We start from the raw sequence: 17,506 nt of genomic DNA on the forward strand, positions 1-17,506 counted from the left end.
TAACCCTCATTGCCCCACCCCCCAAAAATATAAATAATGAAGTATGAAGACACTAACAATTTTTTTAACCTTTTTTTAAAACGTATTCTGAAATGACACATGTCCCAGCCATGGAAAATAGCAACAGCCAATAGCACTAGGACTCCAATTACTTGAAACTCTGAATCAAGGAGATAATCTTTCCCTACACACCACCCACCACCTCTCATCCCCCAAGACAAGCTTTCTCTGTCGTCTCAACTTTCTCTATCAGAAGGAAGGAGCAGCAGGATCAGCACTTTGCTCAGGACAGCTCCCATGGGCCTGACCTCTCCAAGCCTAACCCAGGTATGAAAACTGATGCTGCCAGCCATGGGAAAAAGAGTCAATGCAAATACATACACTCAACTAATCAAAGTCTCTGGAAAGAATTTCAAAGAAGGGGCAGCTAGGTGGTTCAGTGGATAGACCCACCGGCGCTGGAGTCAGGAGGACCTGAGTTCAAATCCAGCCTCAGACACTTGACACTTACTAGCTATATGACCTCAAGCAAATCACTTAACTCCAACTGCCTCACCAAAAAAAAAAAAGAATTTCCGAGAAGATTAAAAAAAAATAGAGGTTCTGATAAATAAATTAAGCAGAAAATTTAACTGATCACAAGAATTCCCTCACTGGTCTCACATACCAATTCATCAAGGTCAAGCCTATAATTAAATTAAGCTCTATAATTAAATATAGAATATATTTATAAATTCATAAATAAATATCACTATAGTTAAATTGAGCTCTAACAATTACAACCAAACCACTGAATGCCAAGAGGCAGAATGAGTAGACAGCTTTCACACCTGATGCACCTGCCCACAGCTTCTTAGCAGGTAGGTTGGAGTTTTAAAGCAATCTCTGTTCTCATTAAGTCAGCCTAGAAATGTGACAATAAAGCTGGAAGGACTTTAGGGATCGCCTCATCCCAAATGCATCTACACAAGCAGAGAGGGAGGGGGAAGCCCAGAAAGCTGCACAGGAAGCAAGGAGCAGACCCAGAAGCTGAACTCCAGGCTGTGTCCTTCCAAGACAATAGACTTCTTCCTCTTGCATTCTGTACCACCCCCTCCTCAGGAGACACTGGACAGCTGAGATGCCCCAAGGCACCAGAGGAAAAAGAAGCCAGGTCCCCGGAGTCCCTGCCCCAAATCACTACCACGGCTCCCTTCACTTCTTTGGAGAAGATCCCGAGCCACAGAAACCCAAATTGGGACATTTCTCTTTCCCAATTTCAGAAGTGGCCATTTCATGTCACTTTTCTTCAGACAAGACAAGTTACAGGCTGTTCCACAGCTAATCTCAATGGAGACACAGACAGCCAAACACCCTCTCCACCCTTTAAAACAAACCTTCTCTGAGGAAGTTGGCCCCCTAGTAGAGGAGCCCCGTTCTGTGTCTGCAGATCTTGTTGTAAGAACATTCACCAATAAAACAAGTTCCGTCAAGAGCTGAAAGAACGCTCTGATTTCAGACACTCAGCCTTGAGCTCTTGACCAAGTCAGCACAGTCCAACACCTCAATGTCGGCTCTGCAGATGACAGCTTATACTCTCTGTTCAAAGATAACATTTTGATTTTTTAAAGTCTATTCAGCCAAATCTCCGAAGAGCTCAAGGAGGAATGGAACAAATTATGATGACGGGTAAAAAAGCTAAAAGGTGGCACCCAATACACTCACTCCCTCTCACCCTCTGAAACAAAAGGAGAGGCCTTGCTTCTTGAGCTCTTTTTGTTGCGCTGTCCAGCACCTGCTTCATCCCCTCGGCCTCTCCCGACCCACAGCCTGCCCCCCATTCCCTGCAGGCTAATAGCTGTATTGTTTACAACCCAAACAAAGCTAAAACAGACCTTTCATGAGTACTCTGCCATGAAATGATGAAGTTCAAATGATTCTTAATCAGAAAACCAAAGGAATTTTTTTTAAATGAACCTTAGTTTGAGTAATTTCCTTGGACACAGGTCTTCGCTGGCATGAAGGAGGAGTGTTCGGGCCGACTCGGCAGCGGCTTTCTCCAGCCAGGTTTTACCCTATATAAGACAAAACACTTTCAGTCAGTCACTAAGCATGTATTAGATGCCTACTGTATGCAAGGCCCTGTACTAAGTGCTGGTGAAAACAAAAGTAAAAACCATGGGCCCCAAGGAGCGCATCCTCTACTAAAGGAGGTCCACTTAACACGTTCAGGGTGTGACTGTAACATCAATATAACAGAAAGGTCAGCTCCTACGCATCTTACCTTCTGTGTAAGAGCACAACTTTTGGCAAACTTCTTGGATCCTGACATTTCTTCCAAAAAACCTTCCGAAATAAGCTGTCGAGCCAAAGCCTTCCACCAGCTCTCCAAATGGTCCTTGCCACGACCAAAGAGACAGTGACTGCGGAACTTTTCAGGAAGACGTTGAGAATTCTGAAATTAGGAGAGGAAGCCATTATTGACACAGGAGACAAAGGAGATGACAGAAGCAGGCAAAAATTCCCCCGGCAGTGAGTGGCTCATGGCCCTAAATACCTGTGACTTTGGCAAATGGCAGAGGCCATCACCAGGAGCATACCACCATCACTATTGTACCTCACCCCCGGGCCAGCTTTCTGACACAGAAAGGAAAGATGAGCTAAACCCACCATCTCGCCAAGGCCAAGAAAGAAGTCGACAGCTCACTCCCACATCTCATTTCTATTTTTCCTGCCTTCGGGGATTAAACCAGGCCTGAGATCTGTGAGGCCAGCCAGGAGCCAGATTAGAGTATGGAGCTGTCAAATGCCAACAACAAATAGGGGTTTAAGCTATCCCAGGAGAAGGATGAGACAATGACCAAGGAAGGCGAGCACAGAGTAGAATGACCAAACTCCTACTTTTCTTCTGTTTTCCAAGCCAAGGAGAAAAACCTTTGGAGCACAGGGTATAGAACAAAAAGGGCTGAAAGAAAGGACAACCTCACAGGAAGCAAGATCACCTAGCTGCCCTGCATGGGATAGCCCCAGAGTGTCCAGTCATGAGTGCTAAATCACTCATGGCCAGTGACCTCAAAAGGATCTAGAGACAAGAATTCGAAGAGCAAGACAGACCAAAGAGTCTGTCCCCAAGACCTGCCTTCCCCCCGTGGCTCACCCTGCCCACACCCTCCTTCAGGGTCTCACTGCCTTCCACCTGGACTGTTAATGAACTACTGCTTGTTCCCCTTCCATCGCGTCTCTTCCTTCTCTAAGTTTCCCTCTCCTGGCTGGCAAATAGAGGTTCCTAAGACATGGGTCTAAGTGAGTCATCATCCTGCTCAGACAGATCCAGCTACCCCCCACTGCCTCTCATTCAGTTTTCAGCTCAAGCTCCTCCCCATAAGCCTTTGCTGATGTCCTCCAATTACATCCTGCTAACAAACTGGCTGCATGACTCAACGGCAAGGCCTCCAGCCCCAGTCTGTTGTCTCTGAGCAAAAGGCCTCCTCCAGGGTACAGCACCCATGCCCGCCAGGAGACTTCTGAAGGAAGGCTCCTGTGGACTCCTAGAGCCGCGTGTTCTTCCGTTACCCCCATTTCTAAGTGCTTGGCCCGGCCTGCCCCCATGGGCAGCAGACCCGTCCATTCTTCTACCTCTCCTGTGAGTCCCACGGTGACCAGCTGAGTGAATCTCTTACCGAGCAAGGGCAGACTGCTGACGGGACCACGTTTCTCTGAAGGCACTGCTTCATCTCCATTTCTCACACTCTCTACTATGGTGCACAGACATCAGGGGTCACCAGCATCATGAACATCAAACTGGACTCCAAGCCACAAGATCTGGACTGGAGTCCCAGCCCAGATGCTGACTGGCTGTGTGACCACTCATGTGTTCTTAAACCTCTCTGGCCAAGTCTCATCATCTGTCAAGGGAGGATTATGATGTATCTCAAACTCTCCCATTACCTACTGACTTACATGGCTCAAGAGCCACTGAAACCTAACTGACAACCCCCACCAGGAGCAAGCTAGGTGGCACAGCAGATTGAGTGCTGGCTCTAGAGTCAGAAGGAGGACCTGAGTTCAAATCCAGGCTCATTCATTCACTAGCTGCGTGACCCCAGGCAAGTCACTTCACCCTGTTTGCCTCGTTTTCCTCATCTGTAAAATGAACTGGAGAACTAATGGCAAATCCCTCCAGTATCTCTGCCAAGAAAACCCCAAACACGGCCATGCCTAGCTGACCACCACCACCAGGAGTAAGAAGGCTTTCCTAAGCAATGTTCTACAAAAGGTTCAACTTCACCATCTCCCTGCTGAATGAAAGAGGTGATGAATAAAGAAGCCTGCAGGCTAAGTATTGGTGGATCATGGAAAAGCCTGTGCTTCTATAACAGAAAACTCGCAAAGGTAGAAATTGAAGTGTTTCCCTTCTGAAAACCATCTTTAGAATCATCCCATTCTTCATGCTTCCCAAGTTCTTCCTACACCCTGATGCCCTCATCCAGCACATTGGGGATTCTTCCATCAATGTGATCAACAGGGCAATTAGGCATTCCCCCACATCCTTGAAAAGAAGGGTGAACCCACCAGGACCAAGAACAGAGGCCTGCAGCAACCTACCAGAACTGGGGCTCGTGGACAATAGCATTTCTACACCTAGGATTAGCTCCCTTCATAAGCCGATGGATTTTGGTTTCTGCATTTCAACAACATGATCTAGAGAAGATTTCACCAGACAAGGGCAAAAGGAACCCACAAGACCTAGTTTAAGAACCCATTGTCTGGGGCTAGCATATGAAGCCGATTAGACTCAATCTAATTGTACCAATAAAGAATTCCTAGACAAGCCAAAACCAAACAGATAATCCTGAAAGCATGTCAGAAAGAAAAGGAATTCATGCAGCTGACAAAGTATCTAAATCCTAGGGGGAAAGGTCAAGAGAGTGCACAAAATGAACCATCTTTGTGCAAGCTATGGGGAGCGATGTACAGGACTGGAATGGTAACGGACACTTGGCATCATTGCTGTGCTAGAAAAACAAGCATAAAAGGCTTCACAATGAGCCTAGGCTGCTCCATGAAGAGCCCACAGAGATGCCACCTTGTCTCTCAAAACAATACACGTGTAGACTCAGATTCAGTCTAATTAGGAAGACAATTTAGTGAATTCCCAGAGTTAAGACTCGTGATTAGAAACCAAACCCAAGCTACGAGGACACTCCTTTGTGCAGAAATCACACTTGCCTTGGTTTGGCGGCAGGCCACTGCTGTGACATTTGTCTTCATTAGTAAGTGGCTTTTTTCTAAAAGTTCTACATCTTTGTCTAGCAAGGGTGGTATAAGATTTCACGAAGGATAACTTTTTAAATTGAAGACTCCCCAAAGGACCTGTCTGACTCCGTTTTCAAATAACAGGTGAAATCTGATCTCTCCTGGGAGCCCACTTACATTCATCAAGGACAGGACCAGATTCTACCGAATTAAACCTGGGTAATTTAGCACGTCAGCCCTCCAACTGGGCTACGTGGGCTTCAAGTGCGGTAGGGCTAAGTGGGCCACTTAATAGGGCTTTACAAAGACATTCAAAATCTTCCTCTGGCACCTGAAAGTTATTTTGGGGGCAAATGAGTTTCACATAAACCAGTCAAAGGAAAACTGCCAAGCCACAAATGTGTGACATTCCGATCTTGTCCCTCCACTTTCATGCCTCTCTGGACTGCTACCTAAACAGACCTGGCCTAGGGTATCGATCTCCCCATTCCTAAGGGCTTCCGAGCAGAGAAAATTCTGAAGTCCAGTCAGCCACATAGAGCACTCTACACATGAACAGATGTTCTTGCCAAATGCCGAAGGTGATACATCCAACGCAAGTGCTTTTGAACATGCTTTGGTGAAAATCTATGTATTGCCTATATATGCCTCGCCTTGCACAACCTCATCTTGGGTGAGAAGGGGAGGAGAATTGGGCCAAGGGCTTGACAATGACTCTCTCACCTGATCCTCACAAGAACCTGGGAGGCAGGGGCTGTCATACCTCCCATTTTATAGTTGAGGAATCTGAGACCCAGAAGAGTTAAGTGACTTACCCAGAGTCACATAGCTAGTAAGTGTGTGAGGCTGGATTTGAACCCAGAACTTTCTGATGCTAGGCCCCAAGTTCTGTCCACTGCACCACCTGGTTGCCCAGAACTAAAATGATCAAGTTAAGAAATACTACCAGGGCAGCTAGGTGGTGCAGTGGATAAAGCACTGGCCCTGGATTCAGGAGGATGTGAATTCAAATTTGGCCTCAGACACTTGACACTAGCTGTGTGACCCTGGGCAAGTCACTTAACCCCCATTGCCCGCAAAAAAAAAAAAAAAAAAAAAAAGAAGTACTACCAAAAAAAAAAAAAAGTACTACAAAATGTTTACATAGTAAACACACAGAGCACACACAGGGGTCCTCTCCTTAAAGGTTGGCCCCAGCAGAAGAGAGGCAGCCATGACCATCAGACCTGGGGTTAGCAAGGAATAACACGCCAAGGAAAACAAACATCCTCGGAGTTGCCAAACAGTGCAAAACCACGTGGGATGGCATTGGATCTTTGCTAACAAGTGCCTGGCACATAGCAGACACTTACTTGCAAACTGACTAACATGTGCCCATTAACTAGTAATTTTCAGCAGAAGATACCCAGCAGTTCTTAGCGTAGCAGCACAGACTGCACCCTGGCCCTGGGGATTCCTCCATCGGCCACGGACCAAGGGGGCAGGAAAGGCCCCAGCTGGGGCCGAAGGCTGAAGCCGCCCTGGCGATGGGCCAGTGAGCCCGTATGCCAGGGAAAAGCAGGGGGCTGGCCCAGAACAGGACCACTGAGAACACACCCAGGCCCTCCGGGGCGGCTGAGAGGGGGTAACGTGGGCACTGGGGAAGGCGGGCACACTCACCGATCCTCGAAGAAACAAAACTGGGACTCCAATTCCAAACTTCTCTCCTAAGTCTCGCACTGCCAACAACAGCTTGTAGGCCTGCGGTCCAAAGTCCTGTAGGCTCTCCTCAGAGTCCTCAATGGAACGAGGTTCCTTCAGTCTGAAGACAGAGACAATGTCGGTGAATTCCCACAACGGACACAGCACCATGCCCGTGAGCAAAGCTAGATTCAAACAAGATCGGGAGGGTGGTAGGGGAAGACAGCGGCCCCTGCCAGGTGACGAGGCAACAGCAACAATGACGGGGATGATGGCAGCTCTCGCTCGCAGAGGACTCTGAGGTCGGCAGAGCCCCTTGCTGACCTCCGTGCTATGGGGAAGGTGGTCCCCTGACCAGCATCGCGCTTTCAGATGATAAAACTAGGGCTGTAAAGGGGAGTGATTGGCCCCCAAGCAAATGTCGAGTACCCGTTAGACACGGCCAGAGCTTAGAGAGCACTTTATGGCAAGATGCAGGGAAACGGACGGTGAGCCTTCCCATCTTACAGAGGAGGATAATGAGGCTAAGACAGAGAAAGGGAGGGGTGTGCCAGGGTCACACACAAGCTCACAAGGGTGCGAGTCAGGATCAGAACTTGGGCCAGGCCCTGCACCCCCCAGGCTTGCCTCCCTAGGTCCCATAGGCCACCAGAGCCTCCATCATCAGAAGGCCAACTCCTGCCAAGCCTCTGGTCTGACACCAGTGAGGCTCTCATTGAGAGTCAAGTGCCCAAGCAGACCCAGGCTTCTCCGGCAGCTGTGGCTTCTTGGTCTCCATCATCACAGGAAGCTCTGAAAAAGTGCTGGCTGACATTTCATGGGAACCACCCACCGCATTTGAACCCATGCAGAAAAAGGGTGCAAGGAGAAAATAGGCCCACCCACCGGACAGGCCCTGCCCAGGGGCACAATGGCTTTGCAGACCCACTACCTACCCCTCTCCCTGTGGTACAAGGGGAAGCTCTTGAGGGAGTGAGAGGAATATGTTTGTAAATGAAGGTGAAAACCAGAGAAAATGAAAATTACAAAGCAAACTTCCTCTGTGGGTCCACCTCCCTCCTTTCCCCGTACTGAGGGGCAGCAGAGGGAGCCCCGGCACCGCCCGCCACCCCAGAGGAAAGAAGCTTGTCAGCGGAGGGCCTGGCCGCAGCCTGAGCCCTGCTAGCCGACACCTCCCCACCACTGGAGAGACAGAGTCCTCTCTTTCAGTCAGTTTTTTCATGTCTGAAATCAAAGGATCCGGTTCCAGGTTCTCTCGGGCCCCTTCCCTTCCAGCCCTAAGAGGACCCTGCTCAAACAGCAGAAGGAACAGCCGGAGCCCCTTGAGGTAACATCAGGTTTCCCGGAAGAGTCAAAGGGAGATTTTAAATTGCAGCGAAGGGCTCACGGAGTCTGACGGCCAACCTTGAGAGACAGAGGGCAGAAGGAGCCATGGCCAAGCAGGCCAGCCTGGCAAGTGACCCGCCGACTCGAGGACGTGCTTTCTTAAATGCAGGCTGTTTCATGTTCAACCCCCCTCCTCCTGATCTACGATGGATGCGGAAAAAATCTGCATCACATCTGGTGTTTGTGAAGTCTAGAACGGCCTTAGAAAGGAAAATCTGGGTGCACAACCAACACGCACTTAACCACCACACTGAGGTTGACAAAGCACATTCTGCCATTGCATCTGTATTTCCAAGTGCTAAGTTTGCTTGTTTTGAGTGGAAGGAGTGTAGACGTTTCTTAAGGAAATGAAAATGAGTGCCTTGTCAGAGAAATCCAGCACACTGGGAGGTGATCATCAATGCCTCATTTCTTACTGGGGGGTGGGGGGTGGGGGGCAATACTGGCTCACAGGGACGGCCCTTTCCAAAGTGCGGAGAAATGCAACTCACCTGGCCCGACAGTTGTCACAACACTGCTCCGTTCCCATGATGCCCGAGGAGGCCTTTCGGAGCTGTCTGTCTTCAAAATGAGACAAGATGATTCTACCCAGGAGAAAATGGAGAATTCAGTGAAGGAACCCACATTGTCATGCTGAATTCATTCCCCAAAAGGAGGCAGAGTCACCCCTGACTGCCTCACAGGGGAGGTCACTGCTGGGCTCTGAGGCTTCAGAAGCCACCTGGGACACGCATTTAGAAGCATGACAACAATCGGACCAATTCAGCACGGCCTGAGGCTCATCCCCCCCCAATGCCAAGCACAGCGGTGGCCGGCAGAGCCCACCCACTCACCTCCGCCTGCATCTGCTGGACTGAAGGTACTTTTCCAACTGCCGCATCATCTTCAACTTGTACTGGCGAAAGTCGGCATTCTGTATGTCATGGACGAAGTGCCTGTTGGTCAGAAAGAAAGAGAATGAAACTGACCACTCGCTTCCAGTGACTGGAGGATTCTATTGGGAGAAAAAGAGGCAGCCTCTTTCAAAGAGTCCAGCCAGAGGTAATCACCACATCTAGCTGGACTACTAGAAAGCAGTCTTTTATTGTTATTAATTGTGCCCATCACCTGAATGGGTTGTTTGGTTTTTAAGGCAATCGGGGTTAAGTGACTTGCCCAGGGTCACACAGCTAGTAACTGGCTAAAGTCACATTTGAACTCAAGTCCTCCACTGCAGGGCTGGTGGTCCATCCACTTGGCCACCTAGCCGCCCCACAGATTTCCTGTTGTGAGCCAGCTATGCTCCTTCAGGAAAAATCTGCCCTTGCTCATGCTCTCGCTCACGCGCGCTCTCTCTCTCTCTCTCTCTCTCTCTCTCTCTCTCTCTCTCTCTCTCTCTCACACACACACACACACGCACACACACACACACACACACACACGCACGCACGCACGCACGCACGCACGCCCTTTACCTATTGAAGCTCATGTCCGCAGGGGCCCAGAGCACATGGCAAGCGCTGGGCAGGCCGTCGCGGCCAGCCCTACCCATCTCCTGGTAGTAAGACTCCATTTCCTTGGGAGCACCATAGTGGATGACTTTGCGAATGTCCGCTTTGTTAATGCCCATGCCAAAGGCGACTGTTGCTACGACACACTGAGAGCAAGAGAAACGCGGCAGTTAGGTCCGTGCTGCTGACCTCACATGGCCAGGCTGCTGGGTAAATGTGACTGTGAGCGGAGCTGGAAGGGCTAATACTAAAACTAAAATCACCCGTGGGAGCTCCCTGCCTCGGCGTCTAACCGGAGGCTGCTCTCCCCGGCCCACGGCCTGCGTCAGCTAGGCAGGGGGAAAGCTCCCGGTGAACACAGACACCCCATCCAGATGAGCACCGCCCTGTGCATGCCACCAGCTCACTGAACCAAGCACGGCTGTGGTTCATCGCAGACTGAAATTAAGTTAATGATGATGAAGTGTGGCCCCAGTTGTTCTTAGGAGAGCCTTCCAAGGGAAGGAGATGAGGCAGGAGGAAGAAGAGAAAAAACCATCCAAGGGAAAAGCTGAATGAACAAGGTGGGCCAAAAGAAGCCCATGGAGATGAGGAACGGAGTAAGGCAAGGTGCCCAGAGCCATGCGGGACTTCTCTGGGCACGGTCATGTGTGGCCTCCCACAACACCCATCACAGGCTGCTGCACAAAGCTGCCTCTGCCTCCCGGCTTCCCGCTCCCTGGGGACTGGGGAGGCCCATGTCCCGACACTTTTTATAGTTTTTAAAACGAAAGGATGACCTGAGCAAAAAAGAGCCATGCCAGCACAGTCTAAACCCTTGGCCCCATAGCTCGGGCCCTTCTCAGAGTGGTTAGCCCCCACGTAGGCCTGGGACAGACAAAGGCACAAAAGACAGAAGCCAGCGTGGTAGGCTAACCTCCAAAGGGGCTAGCCACAGAGGCCAAGCCTCCTCAGGTGGAGGCACGCCATTGCCTGAGGACCCTCGCCTCTCACTCCTCTCCTAAATGCCCCAGACAGCAAGGCAGCGGCGATGAGCCGGACACCACAGGCCAGTCCAAGGATGGACCAAACCAATTCCCAGACTTCTCACTGACGATCACCTCCTAGCTAACCATCAGATGGAATAAGAAGCCTCATTCTCATTTTCACTGGAGATAAAGGACAAGACCAGCTGGAGCAACCCCACCCCCGTGTCACGAGCTCACGCAGCTGGGCTCTCCGCAAAGGAACAGGATCTGGCCCACACACCTGGATTTCATCATGCATGAATTTGTGGTAGATCTCTCGCCTCGCCTTGATCCCCATGCCCGCGTGGTATGTGCCACAGGCCAAGTCCAGTTTACGGAGCTCTGCAGTCACTTGTTCAGAGATCTTTCTAGTAGGGCAATAGATGATGGTGGGGCCTTCAAATTCCCGGGATGATCTGAAATAAAGGGAGAAAGAATACATAAATAGGAGACAGACAGACAGACAGACACACACCTCCCCAAAAGACATCTAAAGACGCCATGGGAGATGAACACAGTGACAATGGAGGCCAAGGAACTTCCTTCCACTCACACCAAAAATAACTTTCATTTTAGCAAAGGAAAAGAAATGGCAAACCCCATTTCTGCTCAAGCCTCCACCAAAGCTAGCCCAAGTCACAGAAGTGCCTTCTCTGGGTTTTCTCGCTCGCTACCAGGAGGCTGATGAGCAGGGGAGATGCAGAAGATGCCAGAGGACACACAAGGGGGACGTGCCGGATGTGGCGGCCCAAGCCCCAGGCCGGGGGCTCACCGCTGTGGGATCCTGGGCCTCGCACTCCCTTCCCTACTCTGAAATGATGACCACGTCTCTCTCCAAGGTCCCTCCAGCCTTACTCTGGGCTCCTCAAAGAACCTCCCCCAGTAAGTGCCTAATTGGCCAGTGGGTCAGTGGTCCCTGAGCGTTGTTCCATGGCAAGCCCAGACCCAGGTCCAAGGCCAGCTCAGGTGCCCAGTCTGATCCCAAAGTGACCCTTTCCCCAGAGATTTTTCAGAAGGCAGAGGAGCAGAAGACCCGCCGAGCATCAGCAATCAGACCGTTGCGAGGATGCCAGCCACCAGGGCAAGTCAGTCATTCAGGTCCGCCAGGAAATAGCTTCAGAGAAAGCACATGCAGATTTCAACAGAAATTCGTACTAGGCTCCGGACCAGGGGTACCCCAAGCCCAGGGCTGGTCAGAGGGCCGGTTTTCATTCTTCGTTTTCTGGGAAGGACCTGGAGGCTCAGACAGGCAGTTCAGTAGCAGACTGGAGCCCGGGCCCTGACCCCTGAGTGAGCAGTGTTCTTCCGTACTGTGCTACCGCCTTCATCCGGGAGTGCAGGGAAGGAAAGGAGCCCCTGGGAACGACCCCCCTGCAGCGGGGACAGCAGCAGCCACTGCAGACAGTGTCCTGGGCAGCCTGCAGCACAAGCGGCTTTACTGGTCCCATGCTCAGGGACAGAGCAAGCTAATGACAGACACACCTTGGGGAAGACCCTGGACTGGGACCTCTCTCAGAGTCTGCATGCAGGTACTGTCAGTCGCCCAGAGTCCTAGGGCCTTCATCCAGCAAATGCAACTGGGAATAAGGCAAGGAAAATGGCCCCTAAGCATGTGCTTAATGACTCGCAAGTCCCCCGGCGTGCTCTCACCTCACCCAGACCAGGTGCCGGCTGGCCAAGAGAGGCCCCATGTCAGCCCAGATGGAGAACTGGGCTCGGATGCTGCCTCGGTCACTGTCTAGTGCTGTGATTCTGACCAAGCCACCTCACCTCTGGGGTCTCCTCTGTAAAATGGGATGTGATCTGCGGCAAGAACCTCACGGGGCTGGCGAGAACAGCAGACCAGCAAACTACGTGATGTGCTAGGTGTCTGTCAATAGCTAGGACCCCTGTGCCCTGCGTGCAGCCGAGCACAAACACAAGATCTGCCCGGCAGAGGTGCTGACCAATGCCAAGGAGGCCCCTGGATTCCAGAGAGAGCCCATCCGCCACCACCCTCTCTGCCCACCTCAGAGTGTCCCCTTCTATGGCCACAGGGCAGAACGCCTGGGCTTCTGGACACACACCAAGGAAGCCCGGGCTGAAATGCTGAGCGGTGCTTCCTTGGCCAAGTCAATCAGCTTGTCCTGTGTAAAAAGGGGATACCCTCACTCACAGGCAGCTGACGAGGAAAGCCGTCTGTCCAACTCCAGCACAGGCTGCATGAAGGTGAACAGGGGCGAAGGCACTGGCTCCCAGCGGATCAGAGGACTGTGCAGCCTCTCTCCCTCCCAGGCCCAGGACCCACCTGCGACCCCCAGAGGACAACGGGCCTCAGCCCTAAGCTGGCTGATCTTCTGATGTGGGGCAGACCACTCCCCTTCCCTGATTTTTCTCTTATAACATGAGTAATGCAGAAATATGTTTAATGTTATTGTGTGTGTGTGTGTGTGTGTGTGTATATAAAACCTATATCAGATTACCTGCTGTCTAGGGGAGGGGGAAGGGAGGGGAAGGAGGGAGAAAAATCTGAAATTGGAAAACTTGTATAAACAAAAGTTGAGAACTATCTTTACATGTAACAGGAAAAAAAATACTTTGTTAATTTAAAAAAGAGAGAGAGATTAAGAAGAGGGTGGGTTCTATCATGCCAAGTCAAGTAAATAATAGCAATGAGAACCACAAATGCCTGAAACATAGACTAACAGAGGGAGTAACTGGCATCAAGAGTCTCCACGGTGGCCTGTGGTACAGAAGACCCAGAAGCAGAGGGGCCACATTTGCTTGGACAAGGGGACCGAGTAAATACCAGCCATATCATCTTACTTAGCCATCATGGTGACTACTTAGTCCCAGCAGACTATGATCCTGATACAGAAAGAGCCAGAAATGAGAGGACTACAGGAGAATGAACAACTGAACAGAAAGGAAGCTAACCCAAAGGCTGAGAGTCTGTGAAGAGACAGGCACGCTGATACATTGTTGGTGGAATGGAGAACATGTCCAGCTATTCTGCCAAGTGATCTGGAATGATGCTATGGAAGTGAGTGGTGGTACGCGGACTCTGACATAAGCTGCACAGAAGTCAGGAAGGCCCCCCACACACCGACATCTTTGTAACAGCATTTCTCTGGCAGGAAAGGACTAGAAGCATGGCGGATGACCCTTAGCTAAAGGAGCCATGGGAGGTGAATGGAATGGAATACTGCTGCATTTGGAAAAGTGCCTTGAGCACATGGAGAAGTGAAAACACTCATGGGAACCAACGCAAAGCGGAGTCAGCAGAACCACAAGAAATACCTTGACAAGGTCAGCGTGGTGGCCAGGAAGGAGCAAGGAGAAGAGCCGGGAGATGGCCCCCTCCTGTCAGAGCACCCCAAGGCCCCATTGCTGAGCAGCTCAGTGCCCCACTCCCCTTCCCAGGGACAGTTCTGCGGGGGGGGGGGGGGGGGGCAGGCCGGACCAAGCAGTAAGGCACCAATAGCCCGTCTCCCAACACGTTCACCTAACCCAACAAGCCCACGGCCACTCACCCCGTCTTCTTCACAAGAAACCTGTCCAGGTCCTGAAGGACGTTGCCGGTCTTGCGCCCAACATCCAGGTAGAGGTTGGGCCGGTCAAAGCTAGTGCAGGTGACCTGTGGGTTCTGCAACTTGAGGCAGTGCACGATGTCTGCTCGGATGGAGGAGCTGGCTGTCGCCGTCAGTGCCAGCACGGGCACCTGCGGGGAAACACAGACAGGACCCAGATACACCCACCCGCCCAGCTGCTGACTGGCACCGACTCGACCCCTGGGAGGTGGTGGACCCCAGGGGGCCCAACAGAGCACTGAAATAGTCCCTGCCCTCTGGGAGCTGACGTTCACGGAGAAGACAGAGACAGAGACGTGGGGCACGGGGGCACGAGGTGCCTCTCCCCCAGAACACAGACCACAGGAGGAAACGCAGGGCCAGTCATCTGGGGTGAAGGCATGAGCACAGTGGGGACCAGGAAAGTCTCTGTGTAGAAGGCAGTAGGAAGTAGGAAGTTTCTGAAGGAAACTAGAAAGTGATGGCCAGGCAGCGCCCAGCAGGCACAGGGACAGAGGCGGCAGTGCTGCCGTGGTCTGAGAGGCAGAAGAACTTCAAACGGCTGAGAGAGGACTCTCCATGTGACCCTGCAAGGCTTGGAAGACCTGGAGGGCTCTGGGACAGATGGGAGAGACGCTGCGGACACGGGGGCCGGGTGAGAGTCAGGAATCACCACCCACATCCGGGCTGGGAGCAGCGGTGGCCAGGCCAGGGGAGAGGGTGCGGGGGAGGCACAGGAGGAGAGAGAATGAACTGACAGGGCTCGGCTGAACGCTACGTGTCTAGGGGACCCCGGGGACCAAGCCTCAGGTAGGGAGGTGAAGGCTTGTAGCTCGGGAGGAAGGACAGGGCTAGAAATGTGGACCGGGGGCACCAACAAAGAAAGCCAGAAAGGGAAAAGGGGAAGGGAGCAGCCAGGACAGAGCCTTGGGGAACCCCCCAGCTGTGCTCTGAAGGAGGAACAATCAGGGCCGGGAGGAAGAAGCAGAGAGCGGTGGCAGAGGAGAGCACGCATCCATGAGGAGAGGGTGGAGGTCAGGAGCCAGTAGTCAAATGCAGCAGAGAAGGGCGAGGCCATCAGATGGGACCCTCATGAGATCATTCCAACGACTCTGCCCAGGTAGCAACGTGTGACCCCTCTGCTCTCAGCCTTTCACAAGTGGTAGCCGGGGGTGGGCCAACACCTCTGGCTTGTGCCTGCAGGACGCCAGCCTGTCCGAGCAGCACCCGGCTCAGGGGCCAGACTCCCCACCACGTTCCTCTTCAGGCCAAAGACAACAATTCCTGACTATTGTGGGCGGCAGAGGAGAGAAGGCCCTGCCCTCCGTCCCTCCTCGACGTGCTCTTTGGCAGGAACGGCTTACCAACGGCAAGGTGGTCTTCAAGGAGCCCAAGCTTCGGAAAGAATTTCGGAAGTCATGCCCCCACTCTGACACACAGTGGGCCTCGTCCACGGCAATCAAGGTGATCCCTAGGGAGGGGAGAAACTCGCTGATAAGGGAACAGAGCAGGCCGGTTATCCACGTTTGCTTAGCAGAACCAGCATCTCAGTGACCGGATGTTCCAGAAAGATGCTTAGGTCAGGCCTAAGCGTCTGAGATAAAGCTAATCACTATTGCAGAGGAAAGGAAAAGGAAAGGAAACGGGACTGGGCGGCCCCCTTTCCTCCCTCCAGGTTGGAGCCTGCATCCCTGATTGCTCTCGGAATCAATCCTCCAGCTTCCCTCGGCACACACCGGCCATGCTACTGGCATCTGGAGGTGTGCCCACCCCGTCGCCTCCACAGCCCAACGGGATCTGCCTGCAGAGACACCAGGCGGGTCTGAGAAGCAAACAGGAGGCCTGGTGGGACACATGGTTGGGGATGGCCCCCACTGGGAGGGGCAGGGGATTTCATAAGCCAGCACCAGCACCCCCTGTGCTGCCAGCCAACACGGACTCCAGAGAATTCAGAAGAGTGGCCTCACGGTGCCTGTACATTAAGCTGCCAAATTAACACCAATCACGAGAATAGTGACGGGGCCAGAGTTTTTGGACCTGGATTCAAATCCCACCTCTGGAGAGGCCTCTCTCTTAGACCTCTTCCTGCTCTAGACCGAGAATCCCATAATATGATTTTCTTACTTGAAGTGGAATCATCATTAGTTTGCACTTCGATGGGTAACACAGTGAAACACAGCAGACTCGCGCTCCTTCCTCCCTGTGCCCCACCCGTCAGTCATACAGGGGAATGCCCAGAGACAGGACCCCACCCCCAACACCAGCAAGGACCACTGCAGGGGTGCTCCAGGCTGAAAGGACTCCCTCCTCCTCGGGCCTTCCCACTGCCAATTATCGCCATTTATCCCGCATACTGCTCGTGTGCCGCCCCCGCTGGACTGTAAGGTCCGTGAGGGCAGACGGCCTCTCTGTATCCCAGTACTGAACACAGAGCAGGCACTTACCTATGGATATCTCCTGACTGACTCCTAGCGGCTCTTGCACCCCAGGACTGTCCTAACTCCTAGCTGGTCACGTGACAGCATCCGTGTACCCTGTGCCTCAACACTGCCCTTTGAAAGGGGAAACCTCAGAGGCCTCTGGGGTAGAGGGCAAGGAGACCCCAGTAAGCGGTCAAGTTCACCCCAGCAGCCTGGCCCGTTACCCCACAACTCTGAAGCCAGACAAGCTTCCAAATCCGGCCGGCATTCTGCCTGAGCCCACCATTAGGACGTGAACTCCGTAGGGGCACAGACCACCCCAGCCCTTCGGTCACGCTTCGGCTGGTCTCTGGTATCACAGATGCTCATCCACTCCAGTCTGAAGTAGGGCGCTCGGCAGGCTCAGCCCTAACACATTTCTTTTTTTCTTTTGCTATTTCTGCTACAAACACTTGGGGGAACATACTATCAAAATGGTAAATAAATGAGGTGTCTGAGCAATGCCCACGGAATACTCTCGGCATTCATTTTTACAACATGAATACTTTCAAAATCATTTCCCAGGCTAGATTCTTGTTCGACCTCAAGCACTTGTAGTGGAAATATCTGATGGATGTTTTCAAGGCGCAAACACCACATGCATAAAGCTATCCCTTAAAAAACACAGCAATGGGGCAGCTAGGTGACGCAGTGGATAGAGTACCGGCCCTGGATTCAGGAGGACCCGAGTTCAAATCTGG

At 52.0% G+C, this 17,506-nt stretch overlaps 1 protein-coding gene across 12 annotated transcripts in view; it reads right to left on the minus strand.

Annotated features, from left to right (window-relative positions):
- Positions 1-17,506, minus strand: part of WRN (WRN RecQ like helicase) — a 101,431-nt gene that overhangs the window by 20,572 nt on the left and 63,353 nt on the right. For 11 of the 12 annotated variants that reach the window (XR_006353558.1, XM_043970697.1, XM_043970693.1 and 8 more), the window contains 9 exons: positions 15,711-15,817; positions 14,311-14,498; positions 11,040-11,214; positions 9,756-9,937; positions 9,135-9,236; positions 8,793-8,885; positions 6,895-7,036; positions 2,264-2,434; positions 1,957-2,054 (listed from right to left, as the gene is read on the minus strand). Coding sequence is in view for 11 of the 12 variants with exons in the window: in XM_043970697.1 (XP_043826632.1) it covers positions 1,957-2,054; positions 2,264-2,434; positions 6,895-7,036; positions 8,793-8,885; positions 9,135-9,236; positions 9,756-9,937; positions 11,040-11,214; positions 14,311-14,498; positions 15,711-15,817 (1,258 nt within the window). In the remaining variant the exon portion in view is untranslated. Of the gene's footprint in view, positions 1-1,386; positions 1,579-1,956; positions 2,055-2,263; positions 2,435-6,894; positions 7,037-8,792; positions 8,886-9,134; positions 9,237-9,755; positions 9,938-11,039; positions 11,215-14,310; positions 14,499-15,710; positions 15,818-17,506 lie in introns of those variants that run through there. The other variant, XM_043970704.1, reaches the window with a different exon arrangement.

The sequence above is a fragment of the Dromiciops gliroides genome, chromosome 6 (genome assembly GCF_019393635.1).
Source record: "Dromiciops gliroides isolate mDroGli1 chromosome 6, mDroGli1.pri, whole genome shotgun sequence".
NCBI lineage: Eukaryota > Metazoa > Chordata > Mammalia > Microbiotheria > Microbiotheriidae > Dromiciops > Dromiciops gliroides.